Genomic DNA, 25,401 nt, shown 5'->3' with positions numbered 1-25,401 from the left:
GTGCATGTGTGTCTGAGTGTACGTGTGTGTGTCTCAGTGTCTGTGTGTGAGTGCCTGTGTGTGTCTGAGAGAAAGTGAGTGCCTTTGTGTGTGTCTGAGTTCCTTTATGTGACAGTCTAAGAGAAAGTGAGTGTATGTGTGATAGAGTAGATTATCATGCTTTAACATAATGTAGGATGTGTAAAATTATAAGAAAGTAAAAGTCAGAGCAGATATATATGAGAACTTTCGAGTGTTACAACTTCCAAGTCCAGATTTATTGTGTTTAACTGTTAAAATGATATTTTATTATTAATGCTCTTTTCTAGCGAATCTAATATTGTTTGTGTATGTCTGCAAAGGTATGAGTGTGTGTGCGTAGATATGATTGTTTGCACATATGTATGTATGCATGAGTATATATGTGTATATATGTATTTGTATGCAAATATGTGTATATATATATATATATATATATATATTATATACAGTATGTATGATGAATGAGTATGTATGAGTGTGTCTATCAATCTGTCTATATCTATTATATAACAAAGATGAGAGGCTACTTTTCTATATTGACCATGCTGCAACAAGATCATCTGCCACATTGCCCCTCCCAATATTGGGCTCTGGATCCGCCCCTGCACCACCTTTATGAAAGAAAAGGCATATGTGCATAGCCACCAATATAGCTGGCTCCCCCAGTACTGCATTGCTGCTCCTGAGCCTACCTAGGATAGCAAGACAATCAAATACATTTATAAGTAGATTAAAGCTAATTACAGCAGCCTCCTTTTCATTTAATTACACTGGATGATGCTTCTGTTTGCTCTTGTTTTTATTTTGTTAGTGCTCACTATGCTGTAGCTTTGTTCTGTTGACTATGAATGTTTTGTGCTTATCGCTTATTTATTTTGTAAATTTTAATAAACATTATAAAAATTGTATATTTGTGTTCAGATTTTAATAAATTAAATAGAACATAAAAAATACTGTTAGATAGCAGTAAAATCCCAGTCTAAATTGTGAATACCTTTATGTAAAACCGTGCTTCACCATTCACAAAACACTAATGTGCACGCAAGCGATAAGGGGTTTATCGCAGGTGTTTGCACTCGTCGGGTTTACCACTGGTATAACGAGTTGAAAGTAAACGTGATTGCTTGAGCACAATCGAGATTTATGCTAGAAACATCCTCAGCTCTGGTTAACTGTTTTGCAAAAAAAAAGTTGCAGAAAACACATCAAAATACATTAAAAAGTACAGTTAAACTCATAACACCATCTAATAAAAAATGTTACTAAAAAAATGCACACAAAACTTATAAGGATTCACATATATATAGACATATATACAATCAATAGACATATATATATATATATATATATATATATATATATATATATATACAGGGAGTGCAGAATTATTAGGCAAATTAGTATTTTGACCACATCATCCTCTTTATGCATGTTGTCTTACTCCAAGCTGTATAGGCTCGAAAGCCTACTACCAATTAAGCATATTAGGTGATGTGCATCTCTGTAATGAGAAGGTGTATGGTCTAATGACATCAACACCCTATATCAGGTGTGCATAATTATTAGGCAACTTCCTTTCCTTTGGCAAAATGGGTCAAAAGAAGGACTTGACAGGCTCAGAAAAGTAAAAAATAGTGAGATATCTTGCAGAGGGATGCAGCACTCTTACAATTGCAAAGCTTCTGAAGCGTGATAATCGAACAATCAAGCGTTTCATTCAAAATAGTCAACAGGGTCGCAAGAAGCGTGTGGAAAAACCAAGGCGCAAAATAACTGCCCATGAACTGAGAAAAGTCAAGCCTGCAGCTGCCAAGATGCCACTTGCCACCAGTTTGGCCATATTTCAGAGCTGCAACATCACTGGAGTGCCCAAAAGCACAAGGTGTGCAATACTCAGAGACATGGCCAAGGTAAGAAAGGCTGAAAGACGACCAACACTGAACAAGACACACAAGCTGAAACGTCAAGACTGGGCCAAGAAATATCTCAAGACTGATTTTTCTAAGGTTTTATGGACTGATGAAATGAGAGTGAGTCTTGATGGGCCAGATGGATGGGCCCGTGGCTGGATTGGTAAAGGGCAGAGAGCTCCAGTCCGACTCAGATGCCAGCAAGGTGGAGGTGGAGTACTGGTTTGGGCTGGTATCATCAAAGATGAGCTTGTGGGGCCTTTTCGGGTTGAGGAGGGAGTCAAGCTCAACTCCCAGTCCTACTGCCAGTTTCTGGAAGACACCTTCTTCAAGCAGTGGTACAGGAAGAAGTCTGCATCCTTCAAGAAAAACATGATTTTCATGCAGGACAATGCTCCATCACACGCGTCCAAGTACTCCACAGCGTGGCTGGCAAGAAAGGGTATAAAAGAAGAAAATCTAATGACATGGCCTCCTTGTTCACCTGATCTGAACCCCATTGAGAACCTGTGGTCCATCATCAAATGTGAGATTTACAAGGAGGGAAAACAGTACACCTCTCTGAACAGTGTCTGGGAGGCTGTGGTTGCTGCTGCACGCAATGTTGATGGTGAACAGATCAAAACACTGACAGAATCCATGGATGGCAGGCTTTTGAGTGTCCTTGCAAAGAAAGCTGGCTATATTGGTCACTGATTTGTTTTTGTTTTGTTTTTGAATGTCAGAAATGTATATTTGTGAATGTTGAGATGTTATATTGGTTTCACTGGTAAAAATAAATAATTGAAATGGGTATATATTTGTTTTTTGTTAAGTTGCCTAATAATTATGCACAGTAATAGTCACCTGCACACACAGATATCCCCCTAAAATAGCTATAACTAAAAACAAACTAAAAACTACTTCCAAAACTATTCAGCTTTGATATTAATGAGTTTTTTGGGTTCATTGAGAACATGGTTGTTGTTCAATAATAAAATTAATCCTCAAAAATACAACTTGCCTAATAATTCTGCACTCCCTGTATATATATATATATATATATATATATATATATATATATATATATATATATATATATATATATATATGTGCATTGGAGCCCCATGCAGTGAAGTAGATGAAAACATGTAAAAGTATATATATGTAATATTACACACATTCACATTCCAGTGTTCTTCACATAGCAGAATATGTATGTATTTATAGATATTTTTATATATATATATATATATATATATATATATAGTTCCTTAAAGGGGAAGCACAATCTCACCACTCCATAAATGCCACGGTGCTCTGCTGTAAATCATCCAAAACTTACACAGAATGCAGGCACTCACTGGTTTTGGTAAAATGTAACAAATTTATTTAAGCATCGTTAAAATGACATAACGTTTCGGCACCAATTTGTGCCTTTGTCAAATGTCAGCATGAGAACATAAGAATATGCAGCACACTTAAAAATCAATATGACACACAAATAAAAACATACCCCTTTTAAAGATAAGAGATAGCTTTTGCCGCCATGCTGCCACTCACGTCTTCCCATTCACGGCAATGACGTCACATACGCACGTAACGTGCCTAGCGTGATGACGCATGGCATGGCGTTGCCATAGCAACGTCGGATAGCCTCACGCATCAGAGTGGGAAGTATCTTAATCACGCATGCGTATTGCTAACAAAAGCGTCTATGTGTAATTGTTGCCATTGGCAACCAAATAAACATAAATATATATAGCGTATTGAGTTACAGTATTTGACATAGCGGTCATACAAAAAAGCCCTAGTTAGTAATGGGTACATACTCTTTGATGGCACATTGGGACATAACCTGGATCGATGGTAGAATATGATTTTTGTTGCTGCGTGCAATGAACTATCATACTCTTAATACAAAAAAGGAGACCAAACAAAGGGTCATCCTAAGAGTGTAGGTAATGATTACCAAGAAAATAGTTAAATGCATCAGCACAAATAAAACATATAAAACCTTGCTATCAAAGCACATCAATCAGATGAAGATAAGTTAAAACCCAACACTTTACAAATAGCCCTATTTATAGCCCCTGATCCAAGGCATTACCATATGTATTAATTAATGAGGTTTGAATGATCGCATGTATAATGGCATCGTGCCTACCTGGGGTACATATAGAAACTTTTTTGAACAGTGAGCCATCATTTAGAAGTGTCCAGGACAGAAACATCCAAATGTTATATTAGTAGAATGGGCTAAAGTCCAGTGAGGTATTAAGGCCTTTAGGAACCAACGTGTCCAATCTATGAATCCATCTGCTTTCAAGTTGGAGCAGTCTATTGGCCCTGTCTCCCCCTCTTGGCATGGGAGGTACGTGATCTATTAACATAGACCTGATGCTTGACACGGAGTGTTTCAAAGCCACACAGTGGCGTGCCACTGGCTGATCTGACTCGCCAGATTTTAACGCAGCACGGATTGCGCATCGGTGGTTTGCCATCCTATCGCAGAATGGGGTGATCGTCTTACCCACATATACACTGGAACAAGGACAAATTATTATGTATATTACATAGTTACTCATGCAACTCAAACGATAATTTATCTTATACCTCTTGTTCGAATGTGGGTGCTGGAAAGAATTACCTCTGGTCATGCTGTTGCATGTGGTGCAATTGCCACAGGGGAAACAACCCATTTTGGAGGGTTTGAGCCACGACTCCTTGCGATAGTGTTTAACAGGATCCGACTTTACTAAGTGGTCCCTGAGGTTTTTAGCTCTACGATAGACCAATCTTGGCGGTGGCATGTTACGAAAGGGTAATGTAGGATCAGTCTCCACAACCGGCCAATGCTTGCGCACCGCTCCTGTCAACCTTTCATTACCGGGTGTGTAGGTGGTAACCAGGTTTAACTGTTCACGTCTGACATTACTCTGTCTTTTAAGGCCATCCTTATGCAGCTTCTCTTGTGTCTTAGTGATTTCAGCTCTGGCATACCCTCTGTTACTTAGTTTATTGCCCATTTCCTCCAACTGGGTGGTCCGCAATGATAGCTCACTATTGTTTCTCAGGACTCTGGTGAGCTGGGAGGTTATGACACCTTGCTTTTGGTGTGCAGGGTGGAAGCTTCTGGCATCCAATAAAGAATTGCGGTCCGTGGGTTTAGTGTACAAGGATGTACCGAACCGCACCTTGCCTGATTCAACCACCTTGAACACATTAAGATCTAGAAAATGTACATTAGTCAAATCATATTCAAGTTTGAAACGTATAGGGGACTCTATGAGGTTCAAATGTGACACCCACTCACGCAGAGAAGATTCACTACCCCTCCAGATGAGAAACACGTTATCAATGTAGAGTGTATAGTATTTCACCTTAGGGTTCTCAAATGGCCTCATGAGTTCACGCTCATACCATGCCATGAAGATATTTGCGTAAGTGGGTGCCACATTCGAACCCATGGCAGTCCCAGAAATCTGTAAATAATAACTTTCCTCAAACTTAAAGTAATTTTTCTCCAGACAAAATGATAATAGTGTACAAAGGAATTCAATAGGGGGTCCATAATAATGAACATTGCCAGTCACCATGTACCTGACAGCCTCCACCCCACCCGCATGGGGGATCACCGTGTAGAGGCTGTCAACGTCCATGATTACCAAGATGTCATCATGCTGAAGATCAGAATAATCCTTCAAAATTCTCAGTGAATCCTGCAAATAAGCATCAGTATTCTTAACTACATTCTGAAGATGTGAGTCGATGTAGATGGCTATATTAGTAAGTACAGACCCCCGGGCAGATACAATAGGCCTGCCCGGTGGGTTTACCAAGGTCTTATGGACCTTTGGGAGAAGGTATAGAGTAGGTACAATCGGATAATCAGTAGTGAGAAATGCATACTCTTTTTCACTTAGATGACCAGCAGTAAGGCCATTTTGAAGAAAAGAGTCAATAAGTGACTTATAGATAGAAGTGGGGCTACTTTTTAGTTTGACATATGTGTTTCCATTAGCCAATTGTCTAAGGGCCTCCTGTCGGTAGTCAGTGTAATCAAGAATAACTATAGAGCCCCCCTTATCCGCCGGGCAGATAATGATTGAAGTGTCATTGCTTAGATCAATAAGGGCTTTGTGTTCAGCCGGCATTAGATTAGCATATAGACGTGTAGGGGTATGTTCTACCAGATTACTAGTGAGTACCCTCGTATAGCTCCTAATCGATGTGTGTGTATTAGGAGGCTCAAATGTGGATTTTTTTCTTGAAACCCTCACTCTGAGTGGTCTGTTCTCTGAAGTGATCCCTTAACTTAAGTTGGCGTTGGAATCTATGTATATCGACTAGCTGTTCAAATCTATCCGGTTTTGGAGTGGGAATAAATGACAATCCATGATTAAGTAGAGACCGTTCAGCACTACTGAGTGGTCTACTGCTAAGATTGAATATAACATCTATTTCTTGCGAATCTGTTTTAGATTTAGATTTGGACCCCCCTCGTCTGGTTTTACATTTTTTTGCCCTCTTTTGTCTTGGGGCATGGGTGGGCGTTTCACGGATGAACGAGTAGTCACCCCTAAAAAATGTTCAGATTGATTAGTTTGTACAGGGGTGTGATCATAATTACCACTGGCCTCAGTGCCAGAGGAATCACCCCCACTGCTGTCTACAATACTTAATGTGTTTCTAGATCTAAGATTCCTACGTCGTCTGTGTGGACCATCCTCTTTACCATATAGCCACCTATATACCCTCCTTTCTCTATAATCATTTTCAACATTATTAAGTTTCTTATTTTTGAAGTTGATAAGGTCAGTGCGATACTTATTTACTAGGCCATCAAGTTTAGTGATCCAATCTTGACTGGTATCATTAGTCAGAATGTGGGTACTCTGTTCTTTGATGGTGTCCAATTCAGCCTTGATTTTAACCCCTAGTCTAGTGACTTCTTCAATCACTAGAAGGATCAGGTCATAAGAACATTTGTTCAATATTGAACACCATCTTTTACAGAACTCCACATTTTGCCTACCCAGAGTCGGTATATTTTTAACTCAAAAACCCCTAGGGATGATTTTTTTCCTAAAATAGCTAGAAAGAAAAACAGCATGTAGGTGGTAATCAATTTCTTTTCTACGCAAATTAAGCATTCTATGATAAGACATTGATAGGTGTCTCACCACCCAGCTCACTCAGGTCCTCAGGAACAAGAATCCTATCCGCATCTTCATCCGTAAATGCTAAAGGATCTGTGTTGAAGTCATCATCCAACTGTGAACATTCAGGTATGCCAGCAGCCTTAGCCATCATCAGTATAGGGGTAAATATAAAAACAAAACGATTACTCCAAGAGCATCAACAAGATAATAAGTGTGTGCTATCACAGCAAAATCAAAGCAAAGTCCACTTGATATAGTGTATAAATATTAGGAGTGCTTAATCCCAAATGCAAAAAGCCAATGTACAGTTCCTTAAAGGGAAAGCACAATCTCACCACTCCATAAATGCCACGGTGCTCTGCTATAAATCATCCAAAACTTCCACAGAATGCAGGCACTCACTGGTCTTGGTAAAATGTAACAAATTTATTTAAGCATTGTTAAAATGACATAACGTTTCGGCACCAATTTGTGCCTTTGTCAAATGTCAGCATGAGAACATAAGAATATGCAGCACACTTAAAAATCAATATGACACACAAATAAAAACATACCCCTTTTAAAGATGAGAGATAGCTTTTGCCGCCATGCCGCCACTCGCGTCTTCCCATTCATGGCAATGTCACGTACGCACGTAACGTGCCTAGCGTGATGACGCATGGCACGGCGTTGCCATAGCGACGTCGGATAGCCTCACGCATCAGAGTGGGAAGTATCTTAATCACGCATGCGTATTGCTAACAAAAGCGTCTATGTGTAATTGTTGCCATTGGCAACCAAATAAACATAAATATATATAGCGTATTGAGTATTGGACATAGCGGTCATACAAAAAAGCCCTAGTTAGTAATGGGTACATACTCTTTGATGGCACATTGGGACATAACCTGGATCGATGGTAGAATATGATTTTTGTTGCTGCATGCAATGAACTATCATACTCATAATACAAAAAAGGAGACCAAACAAAGGGTCATCCAAGAGTGTAGGTAATGATTACCAAGAAAATAGTTAAATGCATCAGCACAAATAAAACATATAAAACCTTGCTATCAAAGCACATCAATCAGATGAAGATAAGTTAAAACCCAACACTTTACTAATTGCCCTATTTATAGCCCCTGATCCAAGGCATTACCATATGTATTAATTAAAGAGGTTTGAATGATTGCTTTGTACACTATTATCATTTTGTCTGGAGAAAAATTACTTTAAGTTTGAGGAAAGTTATTATTTACAGATTTCTGGGACTGCCATGGGTTCGAATGTGGCACCCACTTAAGCAAATATCTTCATGGCATGGTATGAGCGTGAACTCATGAGGCCATTTGAGAACCCTAAGGTGAAATACTATACACGCTACATTGATGACGTGTTTCTCATCTGGAGGGGTAGTGAATCTTCTCTGCGTGAGTGGGTGTCACATTTGAACTTCATGGAGTCCCCTATACGTTTCAAACTTGAATATGATTTGACTAATGTACATTTTCTAGATCTTAATGTGTTCAAGGTGGTTGAATCAGGCAAGGTGCGGTTCGGTACATCCTTGTACACTAAACCCACGGACCGCAATTCTTTATTGGATGCCAGAAGCTTCCACCCTGCACACCAAAAGCAAGGTGTCATAACCTTCCAGCTCACCAGAGTCCTGAGAAACAATAGTGAGCTATCATTGCGGACCACCCAGTTGGAGGAAATGGGCAAGAAACTAAGTAAAAGAGGGTATGCCAGAGCTGAAATCACTAAGACACAAGAGAAGCTGCATATGGATGGCCTTAAAAGACAGAGTAATGTCAGACGTGAACAGTTAAACCTGGTTACCACCTACACACCCGGTAATGAAAGGTTGACAGGAGCGGTGCGCAAGCATTGGCCGGTTGTGGAGACTGATCCTACATTACTCTTTCGCAACATGCCCCCGACAAGATTGGTCTATCGTAGAGCTAAAAACCTCAGGGACCACTTAGTAAAGTCGGATCCTGTTAAACACTATCGCAAGGAGTCGTGGCTCAAACCCTCCAAAATGGGTTGTTTCCCCTGTGGCAATTGCACCACATGCAACAGCATGACCAGAGGTAATTCTTTCCAGCACCCACATTCGAACAAGAGGTATAAGATAAATCATCGTTTGAGTTGCATGAGTAACTATGTAATATACATATTAATTTGTCCTTGTTCCAGTGTATATGTGGGTAAGACGATCACCCCATTCCACGATAGGATGGCGAACCACCGATGCGCAATCCGTGTTGCGTTAAAATCTGGCGAGTCAGATCAGCCAGTGGCACGCCACTGTGTGGCTTTGAAACACTCCGTGTCAAGCATCAGGTCTATGTTAATAGATCACGTACCTCCCCTGCCAAGAGGGGGAGACAGGGCCAATAGACTGCTCCAACTTGAAAGCAGATGGATTCATAGATTGGACACGTTGGTTCCTAAAGGCCTTAATACCTCACTGGACTTTAGCCCATTCTACTAATATAACATTTGGATGTTTCTGTCCTGGACACTTCTAAATGATGGCTCACAGTTCAAAAAAGTTTCTATATGTACCCCAGGTAGGCACGATGCCATTATACATGCGATCATTCAAACCTCTTTAACTAATACATATGGTAATGCCTTGGATCAGGGGCTATAAATAGGGCTATTTGTAAAGTGTTGGGTTTTAACCTATCTTCATCTGATTGGTGTGCTTTGATAGCAAGGTTTTTTTGTATGACCGCTATGTCCAATTCTCAATACGCTATATATATTTATGTTTATTTGGTTGCCAATGGCAACAATTACACATAGACGCTTTTGTTAGCAATACACATGCGTGATTAAGATACTTCCCATTTTGATGCGTGAGGCTATCCGACGTCGCTATGGCAACGCCGTGCCATGCGTCATCACGCTAGGCACGTTACGTGCGTATGAGACGTCAGTGTCATGAATGGGAAGACGCGAGTGGCGGCATGGCGGCAAAAGCTATCTCTCATCTTTAAAAGGGGTATGTTTTTATTTGTGTGTCATATTGATTTTTAAGTGTGCTGCATATTCTTATGTTCTCACGCTGACATTTGACAAAGGCACAAATTGGTGCCGAAACGTTATGTCATTTTAACGATGCTTAAATAAATTGGTTACATTTTACCAAGACCAGCGAGTGCCTGCATTCTGTGGAAGTTTTATATATATATATATATATATATATATATATATATATATATATATATATATACACACACACACACACCTGTATGTATATATCTATCTATCTATCTTTCTATATATATATATATAAACACCATCTATCCACCACTTTATTTCGCAAACCAACAGATAGGAACGCTTTGCTACAGGTCACTAACTGCCATCCTCCGGCCTTAAAGAATGCTCTGCCTATCTCACAGTTTAAATGTGTAGTTAGGAATAATAGTGACTCTGTACAAGCAAAAGAACAACTTCTTGAAATGAAGTCAAGATTCCTACACCGTGGGTATGCAGAACAACATCTGAACAATCATCTAAAGCAATTCTGGGATTTTTCACAAGATGAAGCTCTGGTAGCGAAAAACAATAAGGCGTACACGGATAGGATGACATTTTTGACTACCTACACGGTGGATAAACAAGGCCTTCCAGCTGTTCTGACGAAAGATTGGAATATTGTGCAGTCTGACACCAACCTCCCTTTTTCTAATATGGGACCCCCTAGAGTGAGCTTTAGAAAATCAAGATCTATTCGGGACACTCTTGTTAAAGTAGACCCTATAGGATGCTACAAAAAACAGACATGGCTTAATCCACCGAAGCAGGGTTGCTATAAGTGTCTAGGATGTACAACCTGTAATGGCTTGAGTACAACAAAATACTTTGTACACCCACATACTAATCGAAAATTTACTATCAAACACAGGGTGACATGTACTACTGAATACGTTGTGTATCTCATCCGTTGTCCGTGTGGACTCTGTTATGTTGGCAAAACAATTGACAACCTATGTATCCGCATGGCCAACCATCGCACTGCCATTAGATCTGCTATTGACAAACAACAATCAGATCAGCCTGTTGCGAGGCATTTTGCACTGGCGGGCCATACGGTGTCTAATCTTAGGTATGTCATTATTGACCATGTCCCTAGACTAAGCAGAGGGGGAGACAGGGCCAATCTTCTTTTACAAAAAGAATGGCACCCAAAGGGTTAAATGTAAATTTAGATTGGCACTGCTTCTTATAACCTTTCAACCTATTATGCTTGTGATTGCAATGGTGGTCCAATTACAGTATGAGTGTTTGCTTCTGATTGCCATTTCTTAACACTATATTCATTAAATGCCTTCCAATAATGTAAGCATATATCGCTATGTGATTAGGTTTTATTTTTTTATTTAATATTCTACCTTATCTCTTCTTCTGTCTGCTTTATGCCATCTCCTACTCTGTATCCTTTATATATGACTGGCTGTTATTAATAATACTTTATCTAATATTGTGTTGCTGTATGTTTTGTTTAGGAAGCGTCATCCGGCTCCCATGGCAACCTTTGGCACTGTCACTCAGTGCAGATGGGCGGGCCTGCTAGTTCCGGGATCCGACGCTTTGGTTAGTAGAGGGACGCGACTACCGGTTGCCATGGCAACCCCCGGACCTGCGCAGTGGTGCGGGGAAGACGCCATGGTTGCTTCCGGTTTCGTCGCTCACTTGGTGGAGGGTAAGTTTATTTATTGCACTTCTTAACATGCTTTTAACATGGTCTGAGGACGGGGCTAATTACCCCGAAACTTTACTATTATTAAATTAATACATTGCAAGACCCGGAGAGTGCGTCCTTTTTTCTGCTATATTGTTTACTTTTGATGCACCCCGGGCAAACTACAGATTTATACAGTGCGTGCAGAGCTCTGAGACTTTATGTATATATATATATACACATATATATATATATGCATCGATCAGTGGTGATGACGGCCATTGGTTGTGTGGGAGGGTTAGGAGGGAGGCCGGGGGTGGCCCATCGCTGGAAAAAAAAATGTTCACAGCGGCAGGTAGGGGGGATGAGGGAGAGAAGATCAGGAGGGGGGATAAGGGAAAGGGGAACAGAGCTGGCCTTACACATTTTGGCCCATGTACACGGGCTTTAAGACAAGTATATACAGGCGTACCTCTGAGATATTGTGGGTTTGGTTCCAGACCACCGCAATAAAACAAATATAGAAATAAGTGAGTCACACTCATTTTTTTTGTTTCCCAGTGCATATAAAAGTTATATTTACACTATACTGCAGTCTATTATGTCTACCTTAATTAAAAAATACTTTATTGCTAAAAGAAATGCTAAACATTATCTGAGCCTTCCACCAGTCATAATCTTTTTGCTGGTGGCGTTTATATACATAGGTATGTATATTTGTATATACATGTATTCATTAAAATTATGGGGGGAGATAAAAAACTGAAATTAAAATCCTCCATGTCTCAAAATTAAATCAATGTAAATATTTGCATAGGAAATTAGCACATCTAGGCAAGTATCAAGCGGGGATACTTGCCTAGATGTGCTAATTTCCTATGCAAATATTTACATTGATTTATATACAGGTAGCCCTCGGTTTACAACGGTTCAATTTACACCGTTTCAGAATAACAACCTTTTTTTCCAGTCATGTGACTGCTATTGAAAAGCATTGAGAAGCAGTGCATTGAGTAAAATAGCCAGTAGGTGGAGCTGTCTGCTTGTGTTGCAGCAAAGCCAAGCAAGCTGAAATTAATCAGTTTAACCAGACCTGAGCTATCGAGCAGATTTCAAAGGAACAAGATTTTCCTGTCTATAAATCAGTCCAGATTGGAATGCATAGAAAGAACTGTTTGCAGAAAAATGGAAGTGAAGTCTGTGTTGTGTGATTATTTTATTAGGTATATAATGTTGTTTAGCAAATGTTTTTGTTCATTTAACTTAGTTTAATTATATATTCTGTGTTGTGTGATTATTTTATTAGGTTTATAATGCTGTTTAGCATTTAAAGTCTTCATTTCAAAGCTTTAAAAATAATGTATTAGGTGTTACTTATGACAATTTTGAGAGGGACCTGGAACCTAACTCCCTCGCTTCCCATTGACTTACATTATAAACTGGGTTTCAATTTACAACGGTTTCGATTTACAACCATTCCTTCTGGAACCTAACCCCGGCATAAACTGAGGGCTGCCTGTACATGTATATTTGTTTATATGTGTATATATGTTGGAAAAATGGCGTAATAGACTTGCTTGACAAAGAGTTGCCACAAACCTTCAATTTGTAAAAGGAGCAATAAAACAGGTTATGCCTGTATGTATGTATGTATGTATATATATATATATATATATATATATATATATACACACAGTGGGGCAAAAAAGTATTTAGTCAGCCACCAATTGTGCAAGTTCTCCCACTTAAGAAGATGAGAGAGGCCTGTAATTTTCATCATAGGTATACCTCAACTATGAGAGACAAAATGTGGAAACAAATCCAGACAATCACATTGTCTGATTTGGAAAAAATGTATTTGCAAATTATGGTGGAAAATAAGTATTTGGTCAATATCAAAAGTTCATCTCAATACTTTGTTATATATCCTTTGTTGGCAATGACAGAGGTCAAACATTTTCTGTAAGTCTTCACAAGGTTGTCACACACTGTTGCTGGTATGTTGGCCCATTCCTGCATGCAGATCTCCTCGAGAGCACTGATGTTTTGGGGCTGTCGCTGGGCAACACGGACTTTCAACTCCCTCCAAAGGTTTTTTTTTGGTTTGAGATCTGGAGACTGGCTAGGCCACTCCAGGACCTTGAAATGCTTCTTACGAAGCCACTCCTTCGTTGCCCGGGCGGTGTGTTTGGGATCATTGTCATGCTGAAAGACCCAGCCACGTTTCATCTTCAATGCCCTTGCTGATAGGAGGTTTGCACTCAAAATCTCACGATACATGGCCCCATTCATTCTTTCATGTACACGGATCAGTCGTCCTGTTCCCTTTGCAGAGAAACAGCCCCAAAGCATGATGTTGCCACCCCCATGCTTCACAGTAGTTATGGTGTTCTTTGGTTGCAACTCAGCATTCTCTCTCCTCAAAACACGACGAATTGTGTTTCTACCAAACAGTTCTACTTTGGTTTCATCTGACCATATGACATTCTCCCAATCCGCTTCTGGATCATCCAAATGCTCTAGCATACTTCAGATGGGCCCGGACCTGTACTGGCTTAAGCAGGGGGACACGTCTGGCACTGCAGGATCTGAGTCCCTACTGGCGTAGTGTGTAACTGATGGTAGCCTTTGTTACGTTGGTCCCAGCTCTCTGCAGGTCATTCTCTCGTTCCCCCCATGTGGTTCTGGGATGTTTGCTCACCGTTCTTGTGATCATTTTGACCCCACGGGTTGAGATCTTGCGTGGAGCCCCAGATCGAGGGAGATTATCAGTGGTCTTGTATGTCTTCCATTTTCTAATTATTGCTCCCACAGTTGATTTCCTCACACCAAGCTGCTTGCCTATTGCAGATTCAGACTTCCAAGCCTGGTGCAGGTCTACAATTTTGTTTCTGGTGTCCTTCGACAGCTCTTTGGTCTTCACCATAGTGGAGTTTAGAGTGTGACTGTTTGAGGTTGTGGACAGGTGTCTTTTATACTGATAAAAAGTTCAAACAGGTGCCATTAATACAGGTAATGAGTGGAGGACAGAGGAGCCTCTTAAAGGAAAAGATACAGGTCTGTGAAAGCCAGAAATCTTGATTGTTTGTAGGTGACCAAATACTTATTTTCCACCATAATATACAAATAAATTCTATCCAAATCAGACAATGTGATTGTCTAGATTTGTTTCCACATTTTTTCTCTCATAGTTGAGGTATACCTATGATGAAAATTACAGGCCTCTCTCATCTTCTTAAGTGGGAGAACTTGCACAATTGGTGGCTGACTAAATACTTTTTTGCCCCACTGTGTATATATATATATATATAATATATATATATATATAGTACTAAAATACCATCAGATATATGTAGAAATATGTATTTATGAATAAATACAACATATTCTTGTATGTGAAGAACACTAGTATATTAAAATCATATTTTTATGTTGGGGTAGCGCACATGACAATATTCGATTGGGTTGGCCCTGCAAGTTGGGTGTTTCCCCCCCACACTTTTTTTGCTCCATTGACTTATATGGAGTAGTAAATGAACGCGCACGTGATATTCTAACTTCGGCTTTTTGCGCTTGTTGGGTTAGCGCGTGAGAGAAAACGGTTTACTTTCAATTCACAATACAAGCGCAACCGACAAGCAAAAAAAAAGCTTACTTCTAGTGCAGTTAACGCTCGAGTTAAATAGCGATCCACTCATAATCTGGCCCTTAGCATTAAAGGGGTTTAAGGTGCTAACAGAATGCTGTAATGTGTATTGCTTTATTATTGCACTTTTAGTTGCATATAGTTATGTATTTAACACCTGAAAAATTATGAAACACATAGTTAAAGTTGGTTCCTGAGCAGCAATGCACTACTTGGGGCTAGCTGAACGCATCTGGTGAACCAATGATAAGATTATATATATATATATATATATATATATATATATATATATATATATATATATATATATATATATATATATGTATGTATGTATGTATGTATGTATATATATATATATATATATATACATACACACATGTAGCCACTAATCACCAGTTAGGTTCCAGTAGTAAATTGCTTCTCCTTAACCTACCTAAGTATGCTTTTCAATAAAGGATACCAACAGAAGTATCTTGACTACATTACTTTAGTCTCTTTAAATAACATTCTTAGTAAAAATGCACGGTTAATTTTTTGCATGGCTGTAAAGATCCAATGCAGAAACATGCCCAACACTTAGTTAATGCTCCCTCAAAGGAAAAGCTGTCTCATCAGGGAAACCTGGTATAAACAGCACCAGGAAAGAAGGGCCACAGTCCCATAAACACATGGAAACTACTACTACTTTTAAAGCCAACAGGAAAGGTAGGGTGCTCCAAAGATTTCAATGAAGCTTCTACTTACAACCTGGCCTGGTACTGTACACCTAACAAGTGTTATATTATCAGAGGGATGAGTAAACCATTATTAAACATGCATACTTGGTGGACCTGCTCCAAATTTAGAAATCTAAATTTTAAACTACCAAAACTGCTTTACTACATATTGGCATTCAATCTCTACCCAAACAGGGATAATTTTGTGTATATTTGTTGATGGTAGTTAAACTAGCCATTGTTAGATCTTGGAATCGCTCTACACCTTCATTTTGGATTACAGTAATTGAGATTATGCAATTCATCCACTGTATGGAGCAATACTCTTTTTATGCTATTAACAATACAGCTCTTTTTGAGATAATTTGGGCTGATTGGATCATGGAATATTACCCTTCCTGGATCCCCTCTATTATGTAAGTCATCAATTTTCTTTTTCTTTCTTTATTGTTCTTGAGTTCCTTAGACGAGCAGGATGTGAGATATCCATTTTCCCTTCCATTTTTTTCTCTCTTTACCCTTTGATTTATTTATTTTTCTCTCTCTAAAAATATCCAGATGATGGTTGTAATGTTATAATGAGTCAATTTTTCTGTTTAATAATGTTAGTTCACACATTTGTACAATTACAACAACTCTTTCAGATACACTTTGTGGGGTGATCTGTGTATCATCGAGCTCCAATTTGATCTTGTTTTCTAATATATCTGTATTACTTTCTTCTCTCAATAAAAATATAAATTAAAAAAACATTACTAAACCATGTATAAACAATTATATTTTTTGTGTATGTTATCAGAAAAAGAAAACCAATTGTAAACAATTCATAAATCTTATGAGAAAGAGAAACGTGGCCGATTCTCTTATGTCCTTTTCAAACTAGTCTAGTCAACAACAGTCTTTGTTCTACAACATGATCACTCATTGGTGTAACTCTTTTCAAGTCATGGCATCCACAATGCATGTAATAACTTTATTGACAACCCTCGGTAGTACAAAACATTTTACTGTATACATATATTTATATTATTTTAATCTGAAACATAGTGAAAATTACATCTGTCCAGTGTTTGCACTTTAAGTTAACTTTACATGTGGTATACTCACCACATTACATAAACCTGAAATTAACTGATCAAAAGAAAAGTATTTCAATTCGAGGAAGATACATCTGTTGTAAAACACATTTTCCATATTCCAGTTGTAGGATATTTAGTGGCTTATTCGTATACATACACTCCAAGTAAATAAGAACATACAGAGAATGTGGATATGCTACAGGTTAGACCCTGAGAAAATAAAACATTTCACTTATTTGAAACGTCAATTACGTACATACACTGACGTTAACTCCAATGAACAGAAAAAAAGCAAACAAAAAAGATACGGAAGTTGTTGTGCTATACCAGTGCCAGTCCATTTAACTCTTTTGAATCAATGTGCCATGATATGTCTGATCAGTGGAGTTTTCTTTTCGATTCTGCTTAATAAATGGTCCTTATTTATACCAGCTAAAAAATTTAGTTCAAAATAAAAAAAAAACTTTATGTTTGGGTATTTGGGAACAATAGTCTATATTTTATAGAAAATAATTAACAAACAAGAAATTAAAAAATATCATACTGTTATATTCACAGATTTTGTTTAAAAACAAACAAACAGATGTGTGTGTATAGACCAACACACAATACACGTACAATATCTATATGTTGTTGGAGTGCATCACAATCTAATAGTAGCAATAGAGGGGGAAAGAAAGATTTTGATTAAAATGATAATTCACTAAAGGTGATAATATTGCTAAATGTGCAATAAAATGTCAAGAGCTCCAGAACAAAAAGAATAATAAATATTTTGCCCGTTGAAATGATTATCACTGTATATTTGTTGCTGTGTTTGTGGGGCTCCTAGTATACTATTTTTTCTTCTATTATAAATACTATCGGAGGATAAGATACTTGAACATATTCTGTTTAGCATTCAGAGCTGCATATAAACTAGTCAGAGATCTCTATATAGAACAAGAATCATTTATAAACTATGTAAACATAACGTTTTGTGCAGCATTTGACAACATGTAAAACCAAGGGAGAGTTCCAATGCTACAGCGCTAACTCACTGAGGTGCCAACTGAATCTAAATAATGGTATGGAGTGTTGATTTTTTTAAAGAAAACAAAGTGATATATATATATAGTTTTGATAGAGCCTCTAATTTTTAGTAAAATTCCCATTTTCTTTATGACCTCCTCAAAAGGCTAGTAGTGATTGGCACATACAGGTGCTTAATATGTTGTTGTATCCTCACCTATAGTAACACAGGGGCACAAAAAAGACTGTGTAGGGGTTAAAGGGACATGAAACCCAAAATGTTTCTTTCATTCTTGTGATATCCTTTATTGAAGGAGCAACAATGCAGTACTGGGAGCTAGCTGAACACGCCAGTAAGCCAATGACAGGAGGCATGTATGTGCCGCCACTAATCAGCAGCTAGCTCCCGGCCTACCTCAGTATTCTTTTCAACAAAAGATACCAAAGGAACAAAGAAAATTTCACAGTTAATTGGAAAGTTGTTTATAATGACATGCTCTATCTGAATCATAAAAACGCTGTGTTTCATATCCCTTTAACCACAGAGTAAAATAATTTTATTTGCCCCATTATTAATATTTTCATGGTGCCTAAAGAGACAGGTTCCAATCCAGGATTTAGTTTATTTATTGATGCATTGCTTAGCCTCTAAAATTGTGATTCAGTAGGGATTTGACAGTTTGTATAATTCTTTATGCTTAGAAATATTGGATAGGGATTGACTATATATTTGCCAACAAAGGGACAGATTATATTTCATTTGTAAACTTTACTAGCATAAAAAAAGCAAACAGTTTCCTATGCACATAAAGATTTTAGATTTAGCTACAAGTTGTAAAGTTTACAACTGGAATAGAATCTACATCCAATTAAGTATTAATTGCACCTAAATCTGTGTGACACAATTCTACAGTGAATTAAAACTGCCCATTATTTTAAATGGTTGTTAAAAGAATCAACCACTTCAGGGGCTGCAATGTGTTCTCCCAAGGACTGAATGACCCAAACGGAGTCATATCTCCTATGAGGTAATACTACATTAAGTTTAGCCTATTGCCTCTGCATAATAACAAAGCATGAAGCTAAGTATGTTCTGGCCTGAGAGGAACATATTCTAACTGTACTCTTCGCTCAGCGATTTTAAATGTATTTATAGGTTTCACATAGCAGAGGAATGGAATTCAAGCTTAACTAAAACTCTAGTTTCCCTGTCATTTAAAGGGTCATTTTAAGATTATTTGATATAAATCATTAGCGCATGTAATATTTGTATTACTGATCTTGTTTAATATGTATCTTAAAAGGACTTTAAACGGCTGAGCACAGCTACAAAAGAATGGTTACTCAGTGTGTTATTGTTTTTGTCTTCTGAGCCGCTTTATTGTTTTAACTATTTACAGGTCCTGGTTGGTGAAGCTCTGCATCTTCGTACTGGCCACCGCCATCTTGTGACAGAAACAGTGCAGATTCTCTGATCAGTCATGTGCAGGCAGCTGTATCATTTGTTTGCAGTTTGTGTGCATGATACAGCGTGGGAGCTTTATATTTTTTACACAGAATACAGCAATACAGCTGCTGCAAAAATCTAAAGCACATTATACAGTTGTCAAAAAGACAGAAATCTTACTGATCTGGTAATCAACACAGTTTTTGTATAGGGGGTGAGAATACCTGTGCTCCAAGATGGAGGTGCCCAGCATGAAAAGGCGGAGCTTCACCATCGGCCAACCGTAAGGGGTTAAAATAGGACAACGGCTTTGAAGTGAGCAGCATGCACAGGAGGAAAAACAATAGCATATAGAGTATTATCCATGCTATTGTACGTGACACAAGATGGCTGGCGATGGGAGACAACTTGTAACTGCCATTCTTAAAGGGACATGAAACGACTTAGGTAGAACATACAACTTTCCAGTTTACTTCTATTATCAAATTTGCTTCATTCTCTTGGTATCATTTGTTGAAGGAGCAGCAATGCACTACTGGTTTCTAACTGAACACATGGGTGAGCCAATGACAGTATATATATATGCAGCCACCAATCAGCAACTAGAACCTAGGTTCTTTGCTGCTCCATAGCTTTCCTAGATAAACCTTTCAGAAAAGGATAACAAGAGAAGGAAGCAAATTACATAATAGAAGTAAACTGGAAAGTTGTTTAAAATGGTATGCCCTATCTGAATCATGAATGTCTAATTATGACTTTACTGTCCCTTTAATTGTCTTACCGACCATACTCTGCTTGCATCTCCTGAGTGGGGCTTTTACCCTTCCAAAAATGGTAAACACATAGTAAGTTAGGGTCAGTAAGTAAAAATAACATGTTCTAATGAATTTAAGTATGTAATGTTTGCTTTTCAATGTCTCTTTAAAATATCTGAATGCTAAAGAAACCTTCAGGAACTCTGCCCTGCAGTGAACAACAATGGAAATAAAATATTATATGTAATGTTACATTAAACAAATATAAAAAATAATCACTCTTTACTCATTTTCAGCTGAATTTGCTCATATACAGTTTTAGGGTCTTTGTAGGGAATATTTAAATACTTGTGCGATGAATGTGTTGATCCGTATGGATAAGAAGCAGCTAGGGAAGTGGTGTTGGCTTAGATTACATTCTAGAGCCGGAAAATTATTGCTGACTAAGCCAGGCAAGCAAAAATAAAATGAAGTGCCAATGCAGGTATATCCCACAGTTTTACAAATATTGCACTAAACTCCGGAAGCCTGGAATCCTGCAAAAGCTATCATGCCTTTACTCCATTCATTCCTATGTACCAATAGGAATCAGTTTACACAACCACCAGTGCACATCTGATATGATTGACCCGGGTTTAAAGGTGCGGACGCCTGCTCTTGCCGCTCGGTGTTGTGATATATGCTACAATCAATCAGATAGTCTTTATGTTTAAGGTAAACAGTGATGTAGTGAAATTAATTCCTTGTAGCCCTATTCCTTGCAGTGAAGTTGTTTTCTTTCATTCATATTGATGGAGCTGGGTATTTATGGAAGACTGGAGCTGTGAGTTACAGACAGTTCATCCTTTCCATTAGCAGCATAGGAAATATGCAGTCAAATCTCTCTGTACAAATGTTAATGAACGTTTAAATTAAAGCCCACATGCCTTCTGCACTTGTCACAAAAGCCCATTCCGTTTCAGTATAATTCTTGGCTTAGGTCATCTGAGTTCCATTTTGTCATGTGCCTGTTTATAAGGGGTCAGATTCCAGCTTTATCATTATAGAAAGGCGTGACGTGAAACATGTAACAATGTGTGCAGACACGAACAGGTTTCATCTGTCCATAGCGAGGTAACGGAGCAGAATGGGAAGAGCAGCGGGAACAGAAAATCTACAGGAGACAAAAATGTAATTAAAAAAGAAAGGGTTATATGGAAACAAATGCAAGAGGAATATAAGAGTTATTGAAAGAGTAGTCTAATCCGACAATATTGGGAAATGATAGATAGTAAAAAGTCGTGCAACAACGGTTCTCTCTGATACTGTGATTGTGGAATCTGAAATCAAGGAACAACGGGTTGTGATGTTGTTTCTTTTTGTTTTTGTTATGAATGTGTTACAATAACTGCTATCAATGTCAGCACGTATGTTGTAAAACAAATAAAAATTTAAAGAAAAAAGAAAAAGAAAGGGTTAATTATAGGTAAAGTACAGAAAATCACTCCGCAATACAAAAAAAAAAAAACAGCGCATATTTAATATGTATTATTACACAGGATTGGCATTATTATAGGAAGATAAAGGATGTTGTAATATCATACGGTAATGCTTACAATTAAAATGTCATCAAAACGCCACATTCATCTTTGTGTGTGTGTGTATATATATATATATATATATATATATATACACACACACACATATATATATATATAAAAATATATAGATATATACACACACACACTGTGTGTATATATATATATATATATATATATATACACACACACACATACATACAAACACTGTATATGTGTGTATATATATATATATATATATATATATATATATATATATATATATATATATATATATACACACATAGTCATGGCCAAAAATATTGGAACCCCTGCATTTCTGTCAAATACACCACTTCGCCCAGAAAATTGCTGCAATTACAAATGTTTAGGCATTCTCATATTTATTTCTTTTGTTTGTATTGTTATGACACAAAAAAGTGGAGAAAAAAAGGCCAAATCTGACACATTCCACGCAAAACTCCAAAAATGGACAGAACAAAATTATTGTCACCTCAACATTTTAAGAAATAACTGCATTTCAAGTTTGTGATGCTCCTGTAATTTGTAATTAAACTCACCTGTATCAATTAACAGGTGCTGACAATATAGAAATCACACCGGCAACCAGTTGAAATGGTGAAAAATGTACTCAACTTTTCTGTTGTGCGTCTCTGTGTGCCACACTGAGCATGGAGAAGAGAAAGAACAGCAAAGAATTGTCTGAGGATTTGAGAACAAAAATTGTGGAAAAGCATGGACAATCTCAAGGTTACAAGTCCATCTCTAGAGATCTTAATGTTCATTTGTCCACTGTGCGCAACATTGTCAAGAAGTTTACAGCCCATGGCACTGTAGCTAATCTCCCTGGACGAGGACGAAAGAAAAATTGATCGAAGATTGCAACAAAGGATTGTTCGAATTGTGGATGAAGAACCTTGATCATCTTCAAGCTGACTTTCAGGCACAGGGTACAAATGTGTCAGCTCGCACTATATGTCACCATCTGAATGAAAATGGACGCTATGGTAGGAGCCCAGGAGGACCCCACTGCTGACACAGAAACATAAAAAAGCCAGATTGGAGTTTGCCAAAACTTACCTGAGGAAGCCAAACTCCTTTAGGGAGAAATTGAGGGTGCCAATAATTTTGTCCAGTCCATTTTTGGAGGTTTGCGTGGAATGTGTCAGATTTGGCTTTATTTCTATTTTACACATACATACATACAAATAATATATATATATATATATATATATATATATATATATATATATATATATATATATATATATATATATATATACATACACACACACACATATACATACATACACACAGAGTATTGACGCCCATCCACTTGCAAATAAACTAAACATTTTTAAATGCTGCAAAATTGCCTGCAAAAAATACATGTGCTTTTATGTCAAAATTGGGATCTTAGTCACACAATATGGCCATATACTTCTTAGCCAGTCCCCAACTTACAAGGTGTCCCAATGTTGACTAGTCCTAACACTACAATGCTTTGCCTTTATGAAGAATTTGAAGTAAATCAATTCAGTCTTTTTAAAATAATTAATAAATTAATAAAAATAATTAATAATGAAAGCAAAAGAAAAACAATTTATGCTTACCTGATAAATTCATTTATTTCATGGTGGTGAGAGTCCACGATTACTCCTGGGAATTACTCTTCCTTACCATTAAGAGGAGGCAAAGATTCCCAAACCCCAAAATCTCTATAAAATCCCTCCCTCCTCACATGTACCTCATTCTAACGTATAGCCAAGCAAAATGAGGTAAGAAAAAGGAATATGAGCCATAAAAGGAGCAGAGAAAAAAAAGATTTGCTCAAGAAAAAAACTAACCCTAAAAAACATAGGGTGGGGTCTTGTGAACTCTCACCGCCATGAAAGAAATTAATTTATCAGGTAAGCACAAATTATGTTTTCTTCCATACAGGTGGCGAGTCCACAATTCAATACTTCTGGGAACTAATAACGAAGCTGTGAATCCACAACCCCACAAAAACCCAACAAGGGCAACATTTTTGTTTTTTAATGCACTTAAAAAATTAAATCAATCAGGCAAGAAAGGACCTTCCTACCAAAGGCTACCTCATAAAAAGCAAAAACATTAAATTGGTATTTTGTAAAGTATGCAAAGAAGACCAAGTAGCTACCTTGCAAATTTGGTCAACTGAAGCCTCGTTATTGAGAGCCCAAGTAGTGGCGACTGACCTAGTAGAATAAGCAGTAATCCGTTGCGGTGGTGGTTGACCTGCCTCCAAATAAGCCTTATGAATCAAGAGTTTCAACCAAGAGGCCAGCAGAAACGTTCTGTCCTTTTCTAGCAGCAGAAAAGTGAATGAGCAAACTAGAAGTCTGTCTTCAGTCCTTAGTAGCATCAATATAATATGTCAATGCTCTAACAACATCCAAATTATGCAAAGGTCTCTCTGAAGCATTCTTTGGATCAGGACACAAATAAGGGACAACAATTCCTCTGCTAATGTTGTCTGAAGAAAAAACTTTAGCCAAAAAGTCAAATGTAGTCCGAAAAACTGCCTTATCCTGATGAAAAATAAGATAAGGAGGATTACAAGAGCAGATAACTCTGAAACTCTTCTAGCAGAAGAGATAGCCAAAAGGAACACAACTTTCAAGAAAGCAATTTACTATCCACCTTATGCATAAGTTGAAAAGGAGGAACCTGCAAAACTCTTAACACCAGGTTAAGATTCAATGGTTGAGAAATTGACTTGATCATAGGCTTAATAGTTACCTGATAAAAAGGAAATAAACCACCTAAACTATTTCTACAATTGTACACGTCCCTTATTCTAAAACTAGATAAAAACCCAGAAGATAAGGGTGCTTACAGACCAATTGCCTTACTGAATATTGATGATAAAATCCTGACATCCATTATATATATTATATTATATATATTATATTATATATAACAGAATGCACAACCTAATGAATATTATTCATAAGGATCAATCAGGTTTTATAAAAGGTAGATCATCTATATCAAACCTTCGTAAAATCTTCGTCTTACTGTCCTACCTAAATGCTCAAGTTTCAAGATCTGAAGTTAGTGGATCCCATAATCCTTTCCTTAGAAGCTAAAAAAAGCTTTTGACTCTATAATCTATGATAATTTATTTACAACTCTCCATAAATTTGGTTTTAAAGGCAAAATACTTAATTTAATAGCGTCACTCTATAACTTTCCAACTTCTTCCCTGATGGTCAACTCATTAATCTCAAATTTATTCGTGTTATACAGAGGCACAAGACAGGGATGCCCTCTCTCCCCACTTTTGTTTGACTTGGCTATAGAATCCTTGGCAATTACATTAAGATCCAGCATTGGTATGCATGTAATAAATTTTTTAAACATGAGTCACATAAATAAGCTAAAAGGAGA

The 25,401-nt window shown here is 37.6% G+C and overlaps 1 protein-coding gene across 3 annotated transcripts in view; it reads right to left on the bottom strand.

Annotated features, from left to right (window-relative positions):
• Nucleotides 1–17,077: 17,077 nt before the first annotated feature.
• ZFYVE28 (zinc finger FYVE-type containing 28) overlaps nt 17,078–25,401 on the bottom strand; it is a 529,419-nt gene continuing 521,095 nt past the window's right edge. For all 3 annotated transcript variants that reach the window (XM_053704206.1, XM_053704207.1, XM_053704208.1), the window contains one exon: nt 17,078–21,563. In XM_053704206.1, coding sequence (XP_053560181.1) covers nt 21,432–21,563 — 132 coding nt within the window. In that variant the 3' untranslated portion in view covers nt 17,078–21,431. The remainder of the gene's footprint in view (nt 21,564–25,401) is intronic.

This window comes from Bombina bombina, chromosome 2 (assembly GCF_027579735.1).
Source record: "Bombina bombina isolate aBomBom1 chromosome 2, aBomBom1.pri, whole genome shotgun sequence".
In the NCBI taxonomy this organism is placed as follows: Eukaryota; Metazoa; Chordata; class Amphibia; order Anura; family Bombinatoridae; genus Bombina; species Bombina bombina.
This window is presented reverse-complemented; position numbering and strand designations above follow the sequence as displayed.